This window comes from Colossoma macropomum, unplaced genomic scaffold, assembly GCF_904425465.1.
Source record: "Colossoma macropomum unplaced genomic scaffold, Colossoma_macropomum, whole genome shotgun sequence".
In the NCBI taxonomy this organism is placed as follows: domain Eukaryota; kingdom Metazoa; phylum Chordata; class Actinopteri; order Characiformes; family Serrasalmidae; genus Colossoma; species Colossoma macropomum.
In genome coordinates, this window is record NW_023494805.1 from 6,879,865 (window position 1) to 6,897,422 (window position 17,558).

At 38.6% G+C, this 17,558-nt stretch overlaps 1 protein-coding gene across 5 annotated transcripts in view; it reads right to left on the reverse strand.

Moving 5' to 3' along the window:
• LOC118825945 (dynamin-2-like) overlaps positions 1–17,558 on the reverse strand; it is a 50,350-nt gene that overhangs the window by 23,158 nt on the left and 9,634 nt on the right. For 3 of the 5 annotated variants that reach the window (XR_005008706.1, XM_036596819.1, XM_036596818.1), the window contains exons 6-15: positions 17,210–17,308; positions 16,781–16,941; positions 15,319–15,461; positions 13,266–13,401; positions 11,978–12,045; positions 10,335–10,473; positions 6,800–6,886; positions 4,931–5,001; positions 4,720–4,771; positions 4,333–4,341 (exon numbers count right to left, since the gene is read on the reverse strand). Coding sequence is in view for 3 of the 5 variants with exons in the window: in XM_036596819.1 (XP_036452712.1) it covers positions 4,333–4,341; positions 4,720–4,771; positions 4,931–5,001; positions 6,800–6,886; positions 10,335–10,473; positions 11,978–12,045; positions 13,266–13,401; positions 15,319–15,461; positions 16,781–16,941; positions 17,210–17,308 (965 nt within the window). In the remaining 2 variants the exon portion in view is untranslated. The remainder of the gene's footprint in view (positions 1–4,332; positions 4,342–4,719; positions 4,772–4,930; positions 5,002–6,799; positions 6,887–10,334; positions 10,474–11,977; positions 12,046–13,265; positions 13,402–15,318; positions 15,462–16,780; positions 16,942–17,209; positions 17,309–17,558) is intronic. The other 2 variants (XR_005008707.1, XM_036596820.1) reach the window with 1 other exon arrangement.

Genomic DNA, 17,558 nt, shown 5'->3' on the forward strand with positions numbered 1-17,558 from the left:
TGATCCTCATCGGTGTTACACATGAGAAAGGTAACACCAGAGACATTTTTAATGAAAAATGCATTTTACAAAATAACTGCTACAGAGCATCAAACCACATGTTGTAAATCATGGAATATCCACTAAAATAAGTTATTTAATCCATTTGTGTTCTATTTTTTCACAATTATCTAAGACTAAAGTAGGTCACACCAGCGACTTCAACTAAAAGCTTCATATGAAATCATGAGATAAATGAGAACATTTCTGACAACTGAAAGACACAGTGGACTTACCACATGCTTTTTTTCATAGCTCCTCAGAAATAAGTAAAAGGAAGTCAAGTAATGTCATCAGTGTGATTTTTAATTCAAAATAAGAGATTTTTTGTTACGCAGTAACACCAGTGGCACGACTCCTGGGGAACTTTCATTATATATTTTATAATACTTATTTGGCATTTGTTTTATTTGACTTTATGCCACTTAAATCATATATGTCATAGTCATGCATAGATTACTGCAGTTGAAAAACGTTTTTTGCCTCAAACTATGGCCTCACCCTTTACACATGACTGCGAGGACGAGCTCTTCTGTGGCGCTTGGAATTCTATATGATTGATTTAAAAACCAATATTGCTAAATTGACGGCTCAAGAAGGTGTAATTGTTAAAATAACTTATTGTTTTATTTTAAAATACAGATAAATTGTAACTCTGACATGTTTTTCAAGTGTATATATCTGTAAACGCTAGGGACACAAAAATGGATGTTTATGTAGAATGACCCAAATACACCATACAACAGTGCAGTGCTCTGTGGTTTCTATACAAACTAACTGTACACTTACAATCCAAAACCAATTAACAAGTGTGCCTGTTTGTGTTTGTTACTGACAGGTGCTTCGGTCATGCCTATTCCTCTGACCATCCAAACTGTCCACAGTAATACAGGCTACATGCAGTGTAAGTTTAAACCAAACTAAATCCTGTAAATAATACATATTCATTCCTATTGGTGCTTATTTGTGAGGTCCTATTGGTGAGTTTCCAGACTGAATTTCTTACAATGATGCCAGAGGCTGGTGGAGATGTGGCCTGAAATAGTAAGCATGTGAAAGACAGAGAGTGAGACAGGTACATAGATAGTAGGGGCGTAAAGATTTGAATGCAACTCTTTAGGAAACTATTCTAAGTATCATGAAATCTTAAAAGGCCTGTATCATGGAAGAATCAATTTCCTTCACTTTATTGACATGAAAAAGTGTGATTACCTATGCAAACATGTTTAAAGTTTCAATAAGTACCATACAGTCCATATATGGGAACGGAGCTGCAAAAACAGCCCATTTTTAACTGTTATGTCACAAACCCAGCACATTTACTTACATTCATCTATTCATCCTACAGCAGTTCAGCCCATTTACATTTAGGTTATATAATGTGTTTCAGCTGGGACTGCATGCAGGACAGCCAATCAGAGGTCATTTACATATACCAGTCTTATATGTACAATAACAAAACCAGCCTGTTTAATCCTAAAGGATTAAAAAAGAGGTGGAAATGGTCCTGTTTTTGGTGCATAATCCTACACAAACATCATACATGAATCTAAAATAGAAGAAAAATGTAGGACATGGGCCCTTTAACTTTCATCTCGGTTCAATTTGATTCAATTGGTATCAAGTTATTTGTAAAATATACATTAAATCCACATGATTGCTGGAGCTATTTACACGGTAGTGAAATATAAAAAAATAAAAACAATACACCAAGATTTTGGGGCATTTTTAGGTTTGAAAATAGCTACAAAAAACCAAGAATTCGACCAAAAATTGGGCTCATACTTCCACTTGAATATTTACTGATTCTAATCTACTGTACTAATCCAAAATCAATGCAGTTGCATTGCCACCCTCAGGCCGATACAGTTTTACACCCCAGCTAGACAGACAGATGGACACGGATAAACAGGTGTACAAATAAACATGAAAAAACAAATAAAGCAACTGGAAATGTGGAAATGGAGAGCAACACCTGGCACATAGCAGCTCGCTCCATTAAAACCCAGCACTCCAGAAAGGATCAACATATCCGAACGCAACATCAACACGAGTCACCCGGATGTAGCTCAATAAAACAGCAGCTGGTTATGAGCCTAAGATAATTATACCTGAAATTCACCCAGAAGGCAAACAGAGTAGAGCTTAAATCAGACAGACTAAGCTGAAATAATACAACCTTTTATTATAATAAATCCCAAAGTGGGAGCCTTCAGTGCTACTGTAAATACAGCACAAACCACACCAGACTGCATAGCATTCTTAAGCCACGGTCACACTGCACTGTCGCCTCACTATTTTCTTTGCTCTTGTGCAGCAAAAATCAGGTGAGTGTTGTAAGTCCTGAAGTGATATGGCTTTAGAGGTAACATGTAGTCAGACAGGGCTGCATGATAAATAGTTTTTACCGTTATCGAGTTATGAGATTCTGCAATAATCACATCAGTAAGAGCTACAATGATAAAATGGATCATATTACCTCACATGCAGTGCCTAAGTGACATAAATAGATTCAGGGGAACACAGCATTAGAAGCCCAACAAGCGCTGGCATGTGCTGAGCTTGAACCCTGATCTCCTGCACGGAGAGCCAGTTACAAACCACACAGCTCCAACACTACTCTATCCTGAACTACTAGCCGGTAAAAATGCTTAAAGCGTGAAGACTATTTTCAGTCTCAGTGTGTAAAATGTATGGACTGAAAAGTTACAACATATATAACATTATGACCACCTCCTTGTTTCTACACTCATTGTCCATTTTATCAGCTCCACTTACTATATAGGTGCACTTTGTAGTTCTACAATTACAGACTGTAGTCCATCTGTTTCTCTGCATACTTTGTTAGCCCCCTTTTACCCTGTTCTTCAGTGGTCAGGACCCCATGGACCCTCACAGAGCAGGTACTATTTGGGTGGTGGATCATTCTCAGCACTGCAGTAACACTGATGTGGTGGTTGTGTGTTAGTGTGTGTTGTGCTGGTAGGAGTGGATCAGACACAGCAGTGCTGCTGGAGTTTTTAAATCCCTCAGTGTCACTGCTGGACTGAGAATAGTCCACCAACCAAAAATATCCAGCCAACAGCGTCCTGTGGGCAGCGTCCTGTGACCACTGATGAAGGACTAGAGGATGACGAGCACAAACTGTGCAGCAGCAGATGAGCTATCGTCTCTGACTTTACATCTACAAGGTGGACTGACAAGGTAGGAGTGTCTAATAGAGTGGACAGTGAGTGGACACAGTGTTTAAAAACTCCAGCAGCACCGCTGTGTCTGATCCACTCGTAACAGCACAACACACACTAACACACCACCACCACGTCAGTGTTACTGCAGTGCTGAGAATGATCCACCACCCAAACAGTACCTGCTCTGTGAGGGTCCATGGGGGTCCTGACCACTGAAGAATAGGGTAAAAGTGGGCTAACAAAGTATATAAGAAACAGATACAATTGTAGAACTACAAAGTGCACCTATATAGTAAGTGGAGCTGATAAAATGGACAAATAGTATAGAAACAAGGAGGTGGTCATAATGTTATGCCTGATCAGTATATATATATATATATATATATATATATATATATATATATATATACACACATACATGTTTACATATTTATTTGTGTTTGTCGCCTAAACAGAAAAAGCTGTTCAGGGAAATCTGACTGTTTTCAGACTGAAGCGCCTCATGGAACGTTTTCAACTACAAATTCTGCACCAGGGGGCACCATTAGCAGCCAAAACTGTTTGATGCTTCATAAGAACAGTCTTTCACATCTGTGTGTCCTTGCTTAGCCTTACAGTGCATAAAAATGTACCTGATGTTCCGATGCAAGAGGATACTAGTATTTCATTATTTTAATTTTGCACAGTAGTGAATGCTGCATTTGTAATGTACCATTTTTTGCTATTTGCTTAAAGATGAATTCAGTTCAATTTCTGTTTACATATTTTCAGCACATCCAATCAGATGCACAAATAGTTTCTCATATCGTCATTGTAATCTCCAACAACTTCATCAATTAGTATATAATATATACTAACAAAACCTGTTTTAAAATGACAAGATACAGCACAATTTATTTTTATTAAACTTCATTTGCCTTTTTCAGATACTCACAGTCACCTATGTGAATACTTCATACTTCATACATTTAAGTATCTACATCCATCTCTAAGACATAATGGACCAGACAGTAGTCATGCGATGTTAATGCTTATTCTCTTTCGAGAAGGACATTTTTAATCCAGGCTGAGTAATCTGAGCTGAAAAGTCAGAGCCCTTCCTTACCTGGATGTCCTGTCAGAGCAGGAAACAAGGTGGTTCTCCTTAAACGGGAGCATGCATGGGGACAGCTCGCTCACAGAGAGGGGGTGGGGGTGGAAAAGAAGATGCTGGCCATGATAACATAAAAAAATCTCATGAAAACATAACTGAAAACAAACAAAATCGCACTGGAACCAGAAGCAGAATTACAAGAATGACAAAAACTAAACAGTTAAAATATTTAAAAAGCATAATAACTATAATGTGCAGATTCTGGAGTGACAAAAAAGTGTTAAAAAAACAAGCCACAGTGAAAGACTTTTCTCAAAGGCTTTCATGTGCATAGAAAGCGAGGAAAAGCACAGATCTTTGATAATGTGGATAACTCACATATACACACACTGCACTAACCTGGTTTCCTGCAGAACTCGTCTTGTTTGTCTGGCTGCTCCGCTGCTGCGCACTTTAATTATCAGAAATCAAAGAAAGATGAAGTGTGATTGAAGGGGAAACACAAAAAAAGACATATTAATACGAAGTTTAGAGCAACAACTGGCACTGTATCCATCACGAGTACCAAATTTCACATAGTCATAGACCTCCATTAGAGAGGAATACCTACTTAGCGAAGCCAATGAAATCCTCATGGTTGGTGTTGATGTATGAAAGCTGGATATCAATCAGCAACAGAATCTGTTGAAAAATCCAAAAAATGATTACTTTTTCAAAAATACACAGGGTTCTAATCACTGTGTGTGTCTGTTTATCTACACCGATCAGGCATAACACTGTTGTGTCCGATCCATTCAGACCATTCAACACACACTAACACACCACCACCGTGTCAGTGTTACTGCAGTGCTGAGAATGATCCACCACCCAAATAGTACCTGCTCTGTGAGGGTCCATGGGGGTCCTGATCACTGAAGAACAGGGTAAAAGGGGGCTAACAAAGCATGCAGAGAAACAGATGAACTACAGTCTGTAATTGTAGAACTACAAAGAGCTGATAAAATGGACAATGAGCGTAGAAACAAGGAGGTGGTCATAATGTTATGCCTGATCGGTGTGTATGTGCACGTGGTAATACATGAAATTCAAAATTCAATGCAAAAGAGTGGCGTCTCAACAGGACACATTTTTTTTCCCCACACAGCACAAATATGAGCCTTGTGTTCATATATTAATGTTAATATGTTAGTGTTTGCACCAAACACACAGCTTACAGTCATGTGCACTAAGGGTACAACGACACACATATTTTCTATGGTTAAGATTCAATTTGATTTTCATTATTTTGTGTGTTAAGCGTCAGAGCTCATATTCTATACTACACATATTGGTTTGGCTCAGTTAAATAAAAGCCATAAAACAGATACCATCTGACAAAATAAACCCCAAAAATCAAAAATCACTATATACATACCTGATAATATAACATTTTTAGGCATAGTTTGTAACAAAAATAAAATCTGATACTTAAGATTTTCAAGGTTTTAATGTTTAGGTGATGCCGGATGACTGCACTAAAATGTCTGCACTGTACTGATTTTGCTACATTTGAAACTCTCTGTGAATAAATATGGCATCTTTCTTTAATGCTAATCCAGGTAGACTATTTTATGAATGTTTATATGTCAACATTAGCATCACCAGAAATGTACATTAAAAAGAGGTCGACATCAGTCCACAATTCCCACATCGGTGCATCCCTAGTATTAGTATTTGTCTCAGAAACAAATTTCACGCATGTCAGCATAAGCCTTCAGAAAAAAATCTTTAATCTTTAAAATCTTTAAAAAATCTTTAAAAAATCTCTTGAGAAACACATTCAATCACAAGTTTTGCCTGGTAGTGTGTATAAATCATTCCACTGAATTGGTATAAAGTCAGAGCTGAAAACACATTGTAAAGCAAAGGCTAAAATTCTTTTGCTTTAAGTGGCCTTATACATGAATTATATTTACTTTATTGAAACATTTTGTATCTACCCAAACAGTCATAACACCACTTAAAATTTACCAAATGTTTCAGTAGTGACTGTTGTGGTAGTGACAATTTTAGCTAATTTTGAGCGGAACTCAAAAGACTCACCAGTACATGACTAGCAAACTCAGCTTTGAACAGTTGTACACACATAAAATCCCAAAAACACAAAAAAGTGTACCTAACTGCAGAAAATATGTGTTACAGTAGTGACAATTCTTACACACTGTTACACACTGATTTTCAGACTTTGGGACACATTTACCTCAAAACAGTGGGATCTAACCGCTCAACATGTGGCCATGAGGGACAGGGATACAGTCTCACTTCCTGCTGTTAAATGCAGGGGCGTGGCTATAATAAGGCTCCGACTTATGGACTAAAACTCTGTGTTTCGGCAGTGATGTGAAAATGTGGGATAGCATTTTTTAACGTTTTTACGTAAAAATTCAGAGAAACAATGTGTTTTTTCTCTGGTTGCCACTGAGGCGATTCTGGACGTTACCTGTTCTTTAGCGCGGCTCTCGCGCTCCCGAATGTGTGTAGTGACGATTCGCTCAGTCTCCTCCCTCAGCACGGGGAACGTAGCCAGCTGTGCAGACAGAGAACACACGAACACACATGAGCAGGACATCACAGTATAGGACTTTCAAAGATTACTCCACTGACTCAGCACCCCTACCCTTTTCATCACTGGTCAGTTTCTGACCACAGGACCGCCGCTGACCAGATATCATTTGGGTGGTGGATTATTCTCAGCACAGCTGAGACTAAAGGATGAATAACAGACTGTACATCAACAAACGGGCTGCAGTCTCTAACTGTACTAGCAAGGCAGCCAGAAAGTACATTATGCATCACTCAAGTCATTAAAATGTATTTATTCAGACATCAAATGTCTCATAATACATGGTTTGCATGCATAAGCACAGATTTTTGGATCTTACTTATCCAAATGTAGACGTATGTTATAGTATTTGTTTGAGTAAATGTGCTGAAGTACTTACTTTCATATTGCGTGGTCACTAGAGCCATCTGACCCATAAATCAAAAATATGGATTTTATTCACAATAACACAACCCAGAATTCTACTGCTTTTATCCAGCAAAAAAAAGTAAAGCAAAGAAGCAAATGTGCTTAAATACTGGCAAGTTTTACAGCCTCCACAGAAAAGAACATCAATTTAACACCAGATTCATTAAAAAAAATCATTCAAATCTTCATCGGTCATCATGGAAGTGAAATCTTTTGCTAGCTGCTTTTACAGCTACTAAACTTTGTTAGGAAGTGCTGAAGGTTTGTCCCCGTACTGTTATTTTGTATTCACAACATTTTCTCGATGTTAAGCAAAAAAACGTAGTACCTTTTTGTGTTACGGACAGAGCTATAAAACTGTCAGAATGTCTGCTCTGCTATTGCGATATTTGCCTGGTGAGCCTGACTGTGGTTTTGTTTCGGTCGGTCTGTAAAGTGTTTCACAGCTTATCATTTGCAGATTTGTATTCTGTTCTTATTTGACTAATATCAGTTTTATTTATTTATTTATTTATTTATTTTATTTATTTTCTGTTTTTGTGTGTGCTAAAATAGAAACATAGATAGCTGCAGAACAAAGTAAGTAGAGACTTGGCAGCGAGTGCTCAGTCGAATGATGGCTACAACACTCCTCAACCAATCAGACTGTGTCGCTGGAACTCACTGGCTGCGTTTACATGCGAAGACTTTTGCCAATCCGATTGAATACGTTCCGATTACAGATTTGGACTGAGGTGTTTATGCTCAAAAATCTGATGGAAAATCTCTGTTTACATGCTCACTGCAAGTAATCCGATCCAAAATGACGCACATGAATAGAGAATTACTTAGTGTAAACATTACCATGACAACCAGCATTGTGTGAGTCCAGTCAGAGTGAGATGAGTTTTCAGCTGGCGCTTTTGTGATTTTTATTGCTTTAAAACTATGGCAGATAAAATGTACCTCACATGTACTTATTAAAGAAGGCCGAGAGGAAGACGTCGTATTCTGAGACACATAAACTGGACGCTCATCCCACCTCCGTCTTTTAAAGATCAGAGCATAAACTTCGTCTCCTGTGCAGACCAGTTTCTGCTCCGCCATGTCACGTTATAAACTTTCGCTATGACGTGACGCACATGATCAGAACATACTTAAACTTTCAGATTGGAAATGTAATCAGATACAGACGTTTACATGACTATTATTCTATTTAACAGATTATTTACAGGATTACCCACCTCGTTTAGTCGGATAAAAATGGTATTCCGAATGGCCTCAATCGGACTAGTCTATTCCGACTGAGGTGTATACATGAACGTATTCTATTCCGATTGAGCTATAAGTTGGAATATTAACAAATTACTAGGCTGCATGAAAACGTGGCTGTTATCAGTGATTAGTGATCCTAATCTGCATCACACTAGTACCTCATATACAGTTACCACCATTATATACATTATGGTTCTATTAGTACCAAAGCAAGGGCCAATAAATATAAGTACACAGATTATTATTACAGCTCTGCTATTCACTGGTGCTGTCATTACGTCACTCGGGACGCCACAGTGATGTGCGGTCAGCTGTTATTAGATAAGCAGTGAGCTGCTGCAAATTAGTGCTTCACTAATTACTCAGAATGTAATTATGAGTAACAGTCGCTGAAAGGCTGTAATGGTCATGACTATTTTTACCATGCAATGACTGTTAATGTCATTAACAATGAATGAACAGTGACAGTAAACTGAATTCTCAGTTAAGTGTTGGGGAGTACGTGAACTGTAATTTAAAGGCAGCTGCAGGGGCCACATTTACAGAAGCCTTATTAGTCTTCTCCCAAATAATAAAGCTGAAAGAATGAGAGGAAGCTCACGCTATATGCAAGACTCTAGACTCTAAAAGACTCTAAAAGACCATAAATCTGTCACAGATACGCATATAAACTGATTCTAATATGATAATCATATGGACGTATGTAAGAAATGTATACGTATCTAGAAGGATGAAGTAATTGACTGAGACGGCTGCACAGTGTCAAAGTAAAGATGCACTCCAGCCGCAAATGCTTGGACGGCACATTGTTCAGATTTTCACAGATGCAGCCTATGTACAGTGCATCACCACATGACTAGTAATACTTTATTATTCGTGAATCATAAAGTGTCCTACAGTCGTAAAACCTAGAGAAATGGCCACCACATACAGAGATGAAGACAGTGACTGTAGAGATTTCCTCTCCTGATTCTCCCAGAACGTATTTCAGCATCAACAAGCCTATCGCTGCTGTCAGCGATATCATTGTGGAGATATGAGGTTTTCTTCCAACAACACCGCTATGCTGTACGCGTTTGAGCCTATTAGGGCTGAACAACTTGGAGAAAATACCTAACTGTGATTTTTCTTACTAGTTGCGATTTCGACATAAAAAAATATCTTTCAGCCTTAGATCCTATGGAGCTCCAAGGTTAGAGGAAAGTGCAACCGGAATTCCACTGATGTAACAGAAAGTAAAATATAAAAGTTCTGCTTTTTTTATGTCAGTGTCAAATTAGTCACTACCGTAATGATATTTTCTATTAGCAGCCTTATGGGGATATATAGTGTTACAGGGTACACACTGTACCCTGAAACGATGGTTCTTCAAGGGTTCTTTAGTAAAGAAAAGATACTTTGCATGATTAACAGGTTCTTTGAATCATGAAAGAGTTTTTCAGATTGATGGAGCATGTGCTGTAGACGGGTCTACATAGAACCTTTTTGAAAAGGGTTTTATAGAGCTCCAAAAAGGGTTCTTTTATTGTAACAAGCCCTGACATCATAATAATAATACCCTTTAATCATGCATATTTTTTCATGAATCATGAATTATGAAGTCCTCCAAACCAAAATGTTACCAAATGATTAATTATCAAAATGACAAATAACTCCAATGTTTTTGACCGGTTGTTCATTAGAGCCCAGCAGCAATTAAACAGATAAACACTGTCGATGGTAGCAGTAATAGAGGTAAAGAAGACCGTACCTTATTAGCACACTGCTGGACTGTGTTAATGAGCTCCTGAATGACCAGGTCAATGCATTTAATGCAAGGTTCCTTCAGCTTCACTACCTGCTTCTTCACTATGGCTTCGAAGGCCATGTCCGGAGTGAACAGGCCTGTCCTGGAGACGTGAACAAAGACACACAACAGACAACGTCAAGGACTGCATTTCAAACAATCACACAGCTGAGAGAGCCATTCTGAACTTCAATTTGCTGTCAATAACCGGTTTCCAAATGCTTTGCCAAAAGCTTATGGAGCGAGTTTGTATACTGTGTCCCTTAATCCAATCCAAGTCAACTCAATCCACTGATGGCTGCGGTTTGCAGGTATTAAGTGATTTGTATCACCACACCACCTGATTTCATTAAGGAGATCTTCTTAATTAAGGAACTTTCGTAGTAACATTTTTGGAACAAGCATGCAAAGGCATTGGCTTAAAGATCCATGAGCTACATCCAATGTTCTACTGTGACTAAAACTATTATATGCTTAAAGTCATCCATTCAGGATAATCCATTTCACCAGCACCCTCATTATTCAGACAGTACATGTCCAGGTTTTGACTCATAATTTGTTTTTCCTTCAATTTATTCGAAATTTTTGAATATGAGTTCATATCGCTGTTGTCGGAAGAAACCTTGTATCTCCAAAATGTTAACTTTACAGGAGAAGCAAAAAACCTACTTTACTTTTAATGTAAGTCAATGGAGCCAGACTTTTTCCCCAAGTAATTTTGGGCCATTTCTTTTGGTCCATGCTTCATGAAATTTACATACAATGTAAAGGGTAACATGTACTTTCAAATTATGTCAAAAACTGAAAAACGTCAAAAATGGAGATATAAGGTTTTCTTCAGACAGCAGCTAAATATTTCATAGATCTGTTTCTCATTTGTTACTCTGATAAGCCTCCAAAAGTAATCACTGGTTAATCTAAATACTTCTATCCAGTGACTTAACTTCTCTTCGCTTCGTTTCTTTTATTTTTTTCTGTATTCATTTTTGAATATTAACTGCCAAATCTTTATTCTTTATTCATATTGCTCTTGCTGTGTTATTGTTTTGCAAACCGGTGTCAATCATAGGAGGATGGGTTCCCCTTCTGAGTCTTGGTTTCTCTCAAGCTTTCCTCCTTTTGCTCTTTGGGAGTTTTTCCTTGCCACTGTCATACATGTTGAAGCTCATTTGGGGTTTGAACTCAGATTTTCTGTAAAGCTGCTTTGTGACAAGCAATATATAAGTAAAGCTTGACTTGATCAAAAAAACCTGAATCTCTCTTTTATCTTAGATTGATTAAAATATTGCCTCATTCTCTAACGCAGCTTCCCGAGGAGCCACTCCAGATCCTTTCCCAACAGCACTAATAAAAATGTATATGTGCTGAGACCTTATTTGGGGAGGAGCATTTGCAAAAAACGTTTTTTTAAATGTAAAATGTTTGTTCTGGAAATAAAAGTAAACATTTCACACTGTTCATATTTGTCTTTAAAACATATCTGAAGCATTTCAGTGCAAGCCTTTAGATCAAAAAGTATTTAATATTATGAAAAACACCCCTTTAGTCAAGTGGGTCCAAACTTTTGACCGGAAAGCGTCGATAGTGGAGTATGAAGGAGCGGTCACCTGATGCCGTGGATGTTTTTGATGGCATAGCTGATCTCCCGACGCATTTCTTTGTCATCGCACTCCATCTGTTTATCAGAGATGAAAAGGGAAATCCAGTCATTATAGGCATCTCTTTTTACATCTGGCGCTTAGTTTAAACACAAATGCACTTGCAGTTTCTGGATAAAGCTCTTAAAATGAGACTTGCCCTTGAATTGCCTTTCTGTTGGATGCTAAACCACCACTCATTATGGATGCAAACTCTTGTGTTGCATTAGTGAAGAACATTTTTGCATTTCCAGAGGAAAATTCAAAGGCAGATCTTGAGATCTCCAGCCTGACCAGACACATTTACACCTTTTTAATTCAATTAAATTGTATTTGCATAGCGCTAGCACATTTGTGAGTCATATTTATCTTACATTTTACTTCTCAAAGCAAGCATTCTGAACTTGGGACAGTCTCTCTCACAGTGACATCTACATGTGTGATATGGACAAAAACATAAGATTAATATGGGATACTTGGAAAAAAAAAACAACAACAGTCTCAGATAACACAGATTTTTACCCCACAATTTAACTGTGCCCAGTTCTATCTAGGGGTGAGCATCACAACAATATTTTACTGTTTTCTGATCAATTACATCACAATATGACACAATATGTTTTTCCGAGTATATCGTGGATACCATCTGTCCTTCAAGAGCACTGATCAACTGCATGTTTTATTACAAAGAGCACATAACTGGTCTTGTTTAATCTGATTTAGAGCAAAGAAGTATGTAAAATTCACTGATAGTGTTTTTAATGTGGCACTAGTGGAGCATTTGGTCTGTTCAATTTATCAAACCTCAGAAAAACTAATCATCATAGTCCACACTACATATCATGAAAATATCTTCAAGTATCATGATGTTAAAATTTTGCTTATTTGCCCACCCCTAATTCCAAACCCTATCATATGATGCCACTAAGCTGGGAGGGTGAAGGCATGAGCTTCTTAATGCAACCTCATTGGGGCTCAACATGCTAACTGCAAATTCTACTGCTAACTCACGCTGAGTAATGTGAGAGAGCAGACCATCCTATCAACCCAGAGAGAGAGAGAGAGAGAGAGAGAGAGAGAGAGAGAGAGAGAGAGAGAACAATTATACTCCCAGAGTCTCAGCCACCGTTGGCTGTGGGATTGCTTAGGATCAAACTGGCATTTGGAGGCTCAGAGGAGACAAAATTGAGAAGAAACTAAGAAGAAACAATACTAAACACACACACACACACACACACGCACACACACACACACTTGCCTTGACTAGCTCAAAAGGGAAGCGTTCGTGGAAGATGCGGTTGATCTTGGCTCCTCCTGACAGCTCAACAGTGTCCACCTGATCACCTGACCCCTCAATCCGCTTCTCAAAGTCCACTGAGAACTGCTGCACCATCCTGCAGACAAGTCATGTAAGTCATTCAAAGTCATGTAAATTTACATACACTTGTAAGTTTTCAGTATAATTACTATAATTTAGTAGGGCCATCAAAGGTAGTGCTACAATAACACATTAACAAGCTAAATTATTAACGCTACTAATTTTTTTAATGCTGTTAACCAATTTTCCTTGGTTGATCCTTTGAACCATCTGTCGTAATCCAGACTGAAGCTCAGCTGCTTGCAAGCTGTATGTTTCTAGGACACAACCGTTGGCCTCTCAATCAAATACAACCTTTAAATAGCTTTTAAAGTGACTTGACTTGACATCAGCACCTTCTGCAGATTATGTTGGACAGATCTCGCAGGAGAACTACAGATAAATCAATGAGGAGCAAACTAACAAAAGCAACAGCAAAGTGGAGCTCCAGTCCCCCCCAAGAGCCTCCACTGTAACAAGAATCCACAAGCTGAACAAGAGTAAGATCCACAGGTTGCAATCACAGAGGAGTGGAACCACTTACTGTATATGATACATATGATATTTTCACTCACTGACCGTATATATGATAAATATATTTTCAGTCACTGACTGTATATATTCACTTACTGACTATATATACGGTATATATGACATACACTGATCAGGCATAACACTATGATCACCTCCTTGTTTCTACGCTCATTGTCCATTTTATCTGTTTCTCTGCATACTTTGTTAGCCCCCTTTTACCCTGTTCTTCAGTGGTCAGGACCGACATGGACCCTCACAGAGCAGGTAGTATTTGGGTGGAGGATCATTCTCAGCACTGCAGTAACACTGACGTGGTGGTGGTGTGTTAGTGTGTGTTGCGCTGGTACGAGTGGATCAGACACAGCAGTGCTGCTGGAGTTTTGAAACACCTCAGTGTCCAGCCAACAGCGTCCAGTGGGCAGCGTCCACACAAACTGTGCAGCAGCAGATGAGCTATCGCCTCTGACTTTACATCTACAAGGTGGACTGACAAGGTGGGAGTGTCTAATAGAGTGGACAGTGAGTGGATACAGTGTTTAAAAACTCCAGCAGCACTGCTGTGTCTGATCCACTCGTACCAGCGCAACACACACTAACACACCACCACCACGTCAGTGTTACTGCAGTGCTGAGAATGATCCTCCACCCAAATACTACCTGCTCTGTGAGGGTCCATGTCGGTCCTGACCACTGAAGAACAGGGTAAAAGGGGGCTAACAAAGTATGCAGAGAAACAGATGGACTACAGTCTGTAATTGTAGAACTACAAAGTGCAGCCATATAGTAAGTGGAGCTGATAAAATGGACAATGAGTGTTGAAACAAGGACATAATGTTATGGCTGATCAGTGTATATATTTACTCACTGACTGTATATATCATATGTTCACTCCTTCACTGTATATATGAAATTTATGATATATTCCCTTATTGACTGTTGTTCAGATGATTTTCAATTTCAGGTTCATGTAAACCCTGCGTTCATACATGAAAATAATGTCCGGTCAAAATAATAATACTGAACTACGGAAAGTAATAAATACATTCTGATAAATGTTATTTTGTCCATACAGCTATAACAAAATGCACTGCTCTTTTACTAACAAATTCAAATTTGTTAAAATAAGACAAAAGTGATTAACTGCATATGAAAATACAGTAATGTGCTGAATCATGACTAATTATTTTAAATGTCCGAGGATCCTAGTATTTAATTTAATGCTATAATATTCCTGGTGAAATCTAGTGTTCATTAATTTACAGAACTGAGAAAGCTAAGTAACCCCTACTACCTTTGATTTATCACTACACTTCAAAGAACTGACTTTAATTAAATCCAAGCTAAAGACATTCACTCTAGTAGCTGTGTTTAGTGTAAAGTGTCAGTAGGTGAGTGTGTTTGTGTTGTGTGAGGAACTGACTGCAGGAGGGCCTTGGTCTTGCGTGACGGGTCGTCAGGGCGGAAGTGTCGATATTCCTCAGCTTCCTTGTCCAGGGCGAGGAGCTGAGACTGTAGCTTGCTGCGGAACGCGGGGAGCGTGTCCCGGATGTGGTTAGTCAGTTGCTGTGGAGACGGAGCAGCAGAGGAGTGGTCAGTATTGTGATCTGGTCGTAACAGAACAGAACAGAATAATGGTCTGCATGGAGCATGGTCGGTTGGATATATGTTAAGACTGGACTCTGCAAAGTGGCAGAGCCTCAATGAACAAGGCAGACACCATGTTAGGTGAGCATTCCCAAAGTGTTTCAGAGCAGAGGAGCTCATCTAGGCTCGGGTTCCTTCCTGGTTACAGTGAAAGTAGATATGAAAACAGATCCTACTCGGGAAAAATGTTGCTACTTACTGAAGCTCTAATTTCAACATGTGATATAGTGAGTCTCTATTTATCACTGTGAACAGCTTTTGGTATATAGTCTGAGTTTCCATTGGTGTCAATAATGCTATAAATTAGCTTAAATGTTTAAAACGTATTTTGCAGTATCCTCACACTTGATTGATACACAGTACTGCAGCACTCCCCAATTAATTAAGACCACCTTTCATGTATTTAATTTACAGGCAAAACACATTAAGTACAAGTTATTCTTTTTTAGCACCAGGAAAAAAGCAGAAAACATATATTTAACATAAAATGACACAAAAGTCTCAACAACTAAATACAATGTCATTTTTTCAGTGTTCACTTTTTATCTTTATTACAGCTTCCATTCTTTTCAGGAGACTCACTTTCAGTTTTTCTAAGAAATCTGCAGACACACCTCCAAAGTTCAGTCTTAGAAGTTGTTGTATTTTCTGCAAATAATCCCAAACACATTCAGTGGTGTTGAGGTCTGGACTCTGGGGTGGTCAGTCCATTGTTCAGCTTCTTTATTTGATGTGTCTGTCAGTGAGGTTCTTCTTGAACAGCTACACATCCTTTCAGACCCACAGCGCTGAGTCGTCCTCTCACAGTGGAAGGATGGACAGAAACACCTGTGGATGTTTTCAGATCTGAAGCAGCTTGATTTTCTCCTCTCTCTCAAAGATGAAAGCTTGAAGTGCTGTTTATCTGATGGGACAGTTTTGGTTGTCTATCAGGTCTTGCGGGTGGTTGTTAGGAGTCCCATTTTCCACCTTTTATTATTATTTTGAACTCCATTTTGGAACTCTTGGTCTTTCACTTATTTCCGCTCTCAGATATGCAAATGGATTATCTTAAATCTTATAACTAAATTAATGACTTGACTGGAAATTAAAAATGAAAGGCTTTTACACTTTTACACTACCTTAATATGGAGCTGAATGCATACAGCACCAGTTCAATTTGCGATTTCTGTTACTTCTCGTTCCTGCCTGTGATCCTTCATCAAAGATTCACGTACTGAAGCACTTTGGGCTGTTACCTGGTTGAGGGCCTTCTGCAGGTGAGGTGTGCCCATGCTGTCTGCTAGGTGCCTGTAGGCAGGATGGGACAAGAAGAACTTCCTCTCTGCAGCCAAAGCAGCTTTAATATCCTTCTTTCCTTCAATGTCCTTCTGACTGCGGTTCACCACCCCAATATAGCCTGAGAGAGAGAGAGAGAGAGAGAGAGAGAGAGAGAGAGAGAGAGAGAGAGAAAAAGAGAGAGAGAGAGAGAAAAAGAGAGAGAGAGAGAGAGAGAGAAATGCTAAAAGTCAGCCAAAACAGACAGTAAGAAGCAGAACTGCTTATAGCCCAAGATTTAAGCTCCAACTCAAAGGAAGCCAAAAATAAAAGCAATAAAACATGATATAGAAAAAAAAAATAATAAGGGAAAAAAGGTATGTAAAGATAAATAATACTCCATGTCTCACCCCTTCGCAGTGGAAGCAACTTGTTCTCCAGAACGTCTCTGGCATCAGTGCCCTCGTCCATCAGGTCCAGTTTAGTGATCACACCAATGGTCCTCAGACCTGCAGCAAAAAATGGACAAAGTCGAGCCAAAATGGCATTATTTTAAAAGTACAGTCAGGAATTATTTGACATTTTGTCAAAACAAGCCCTGAAAGTTAGACAGCAACATTGAACCAAGTACAACCAACCACAGTGACCTCATATTTCTAAAAGACTAAATAAAATTGCAACAGAAAATGATACATATTCGTCCTCAAAAAAAGTTAGAGAATGTTGTTTTTGTTGCTTTGTTGTTGCTTTTTGCACCAT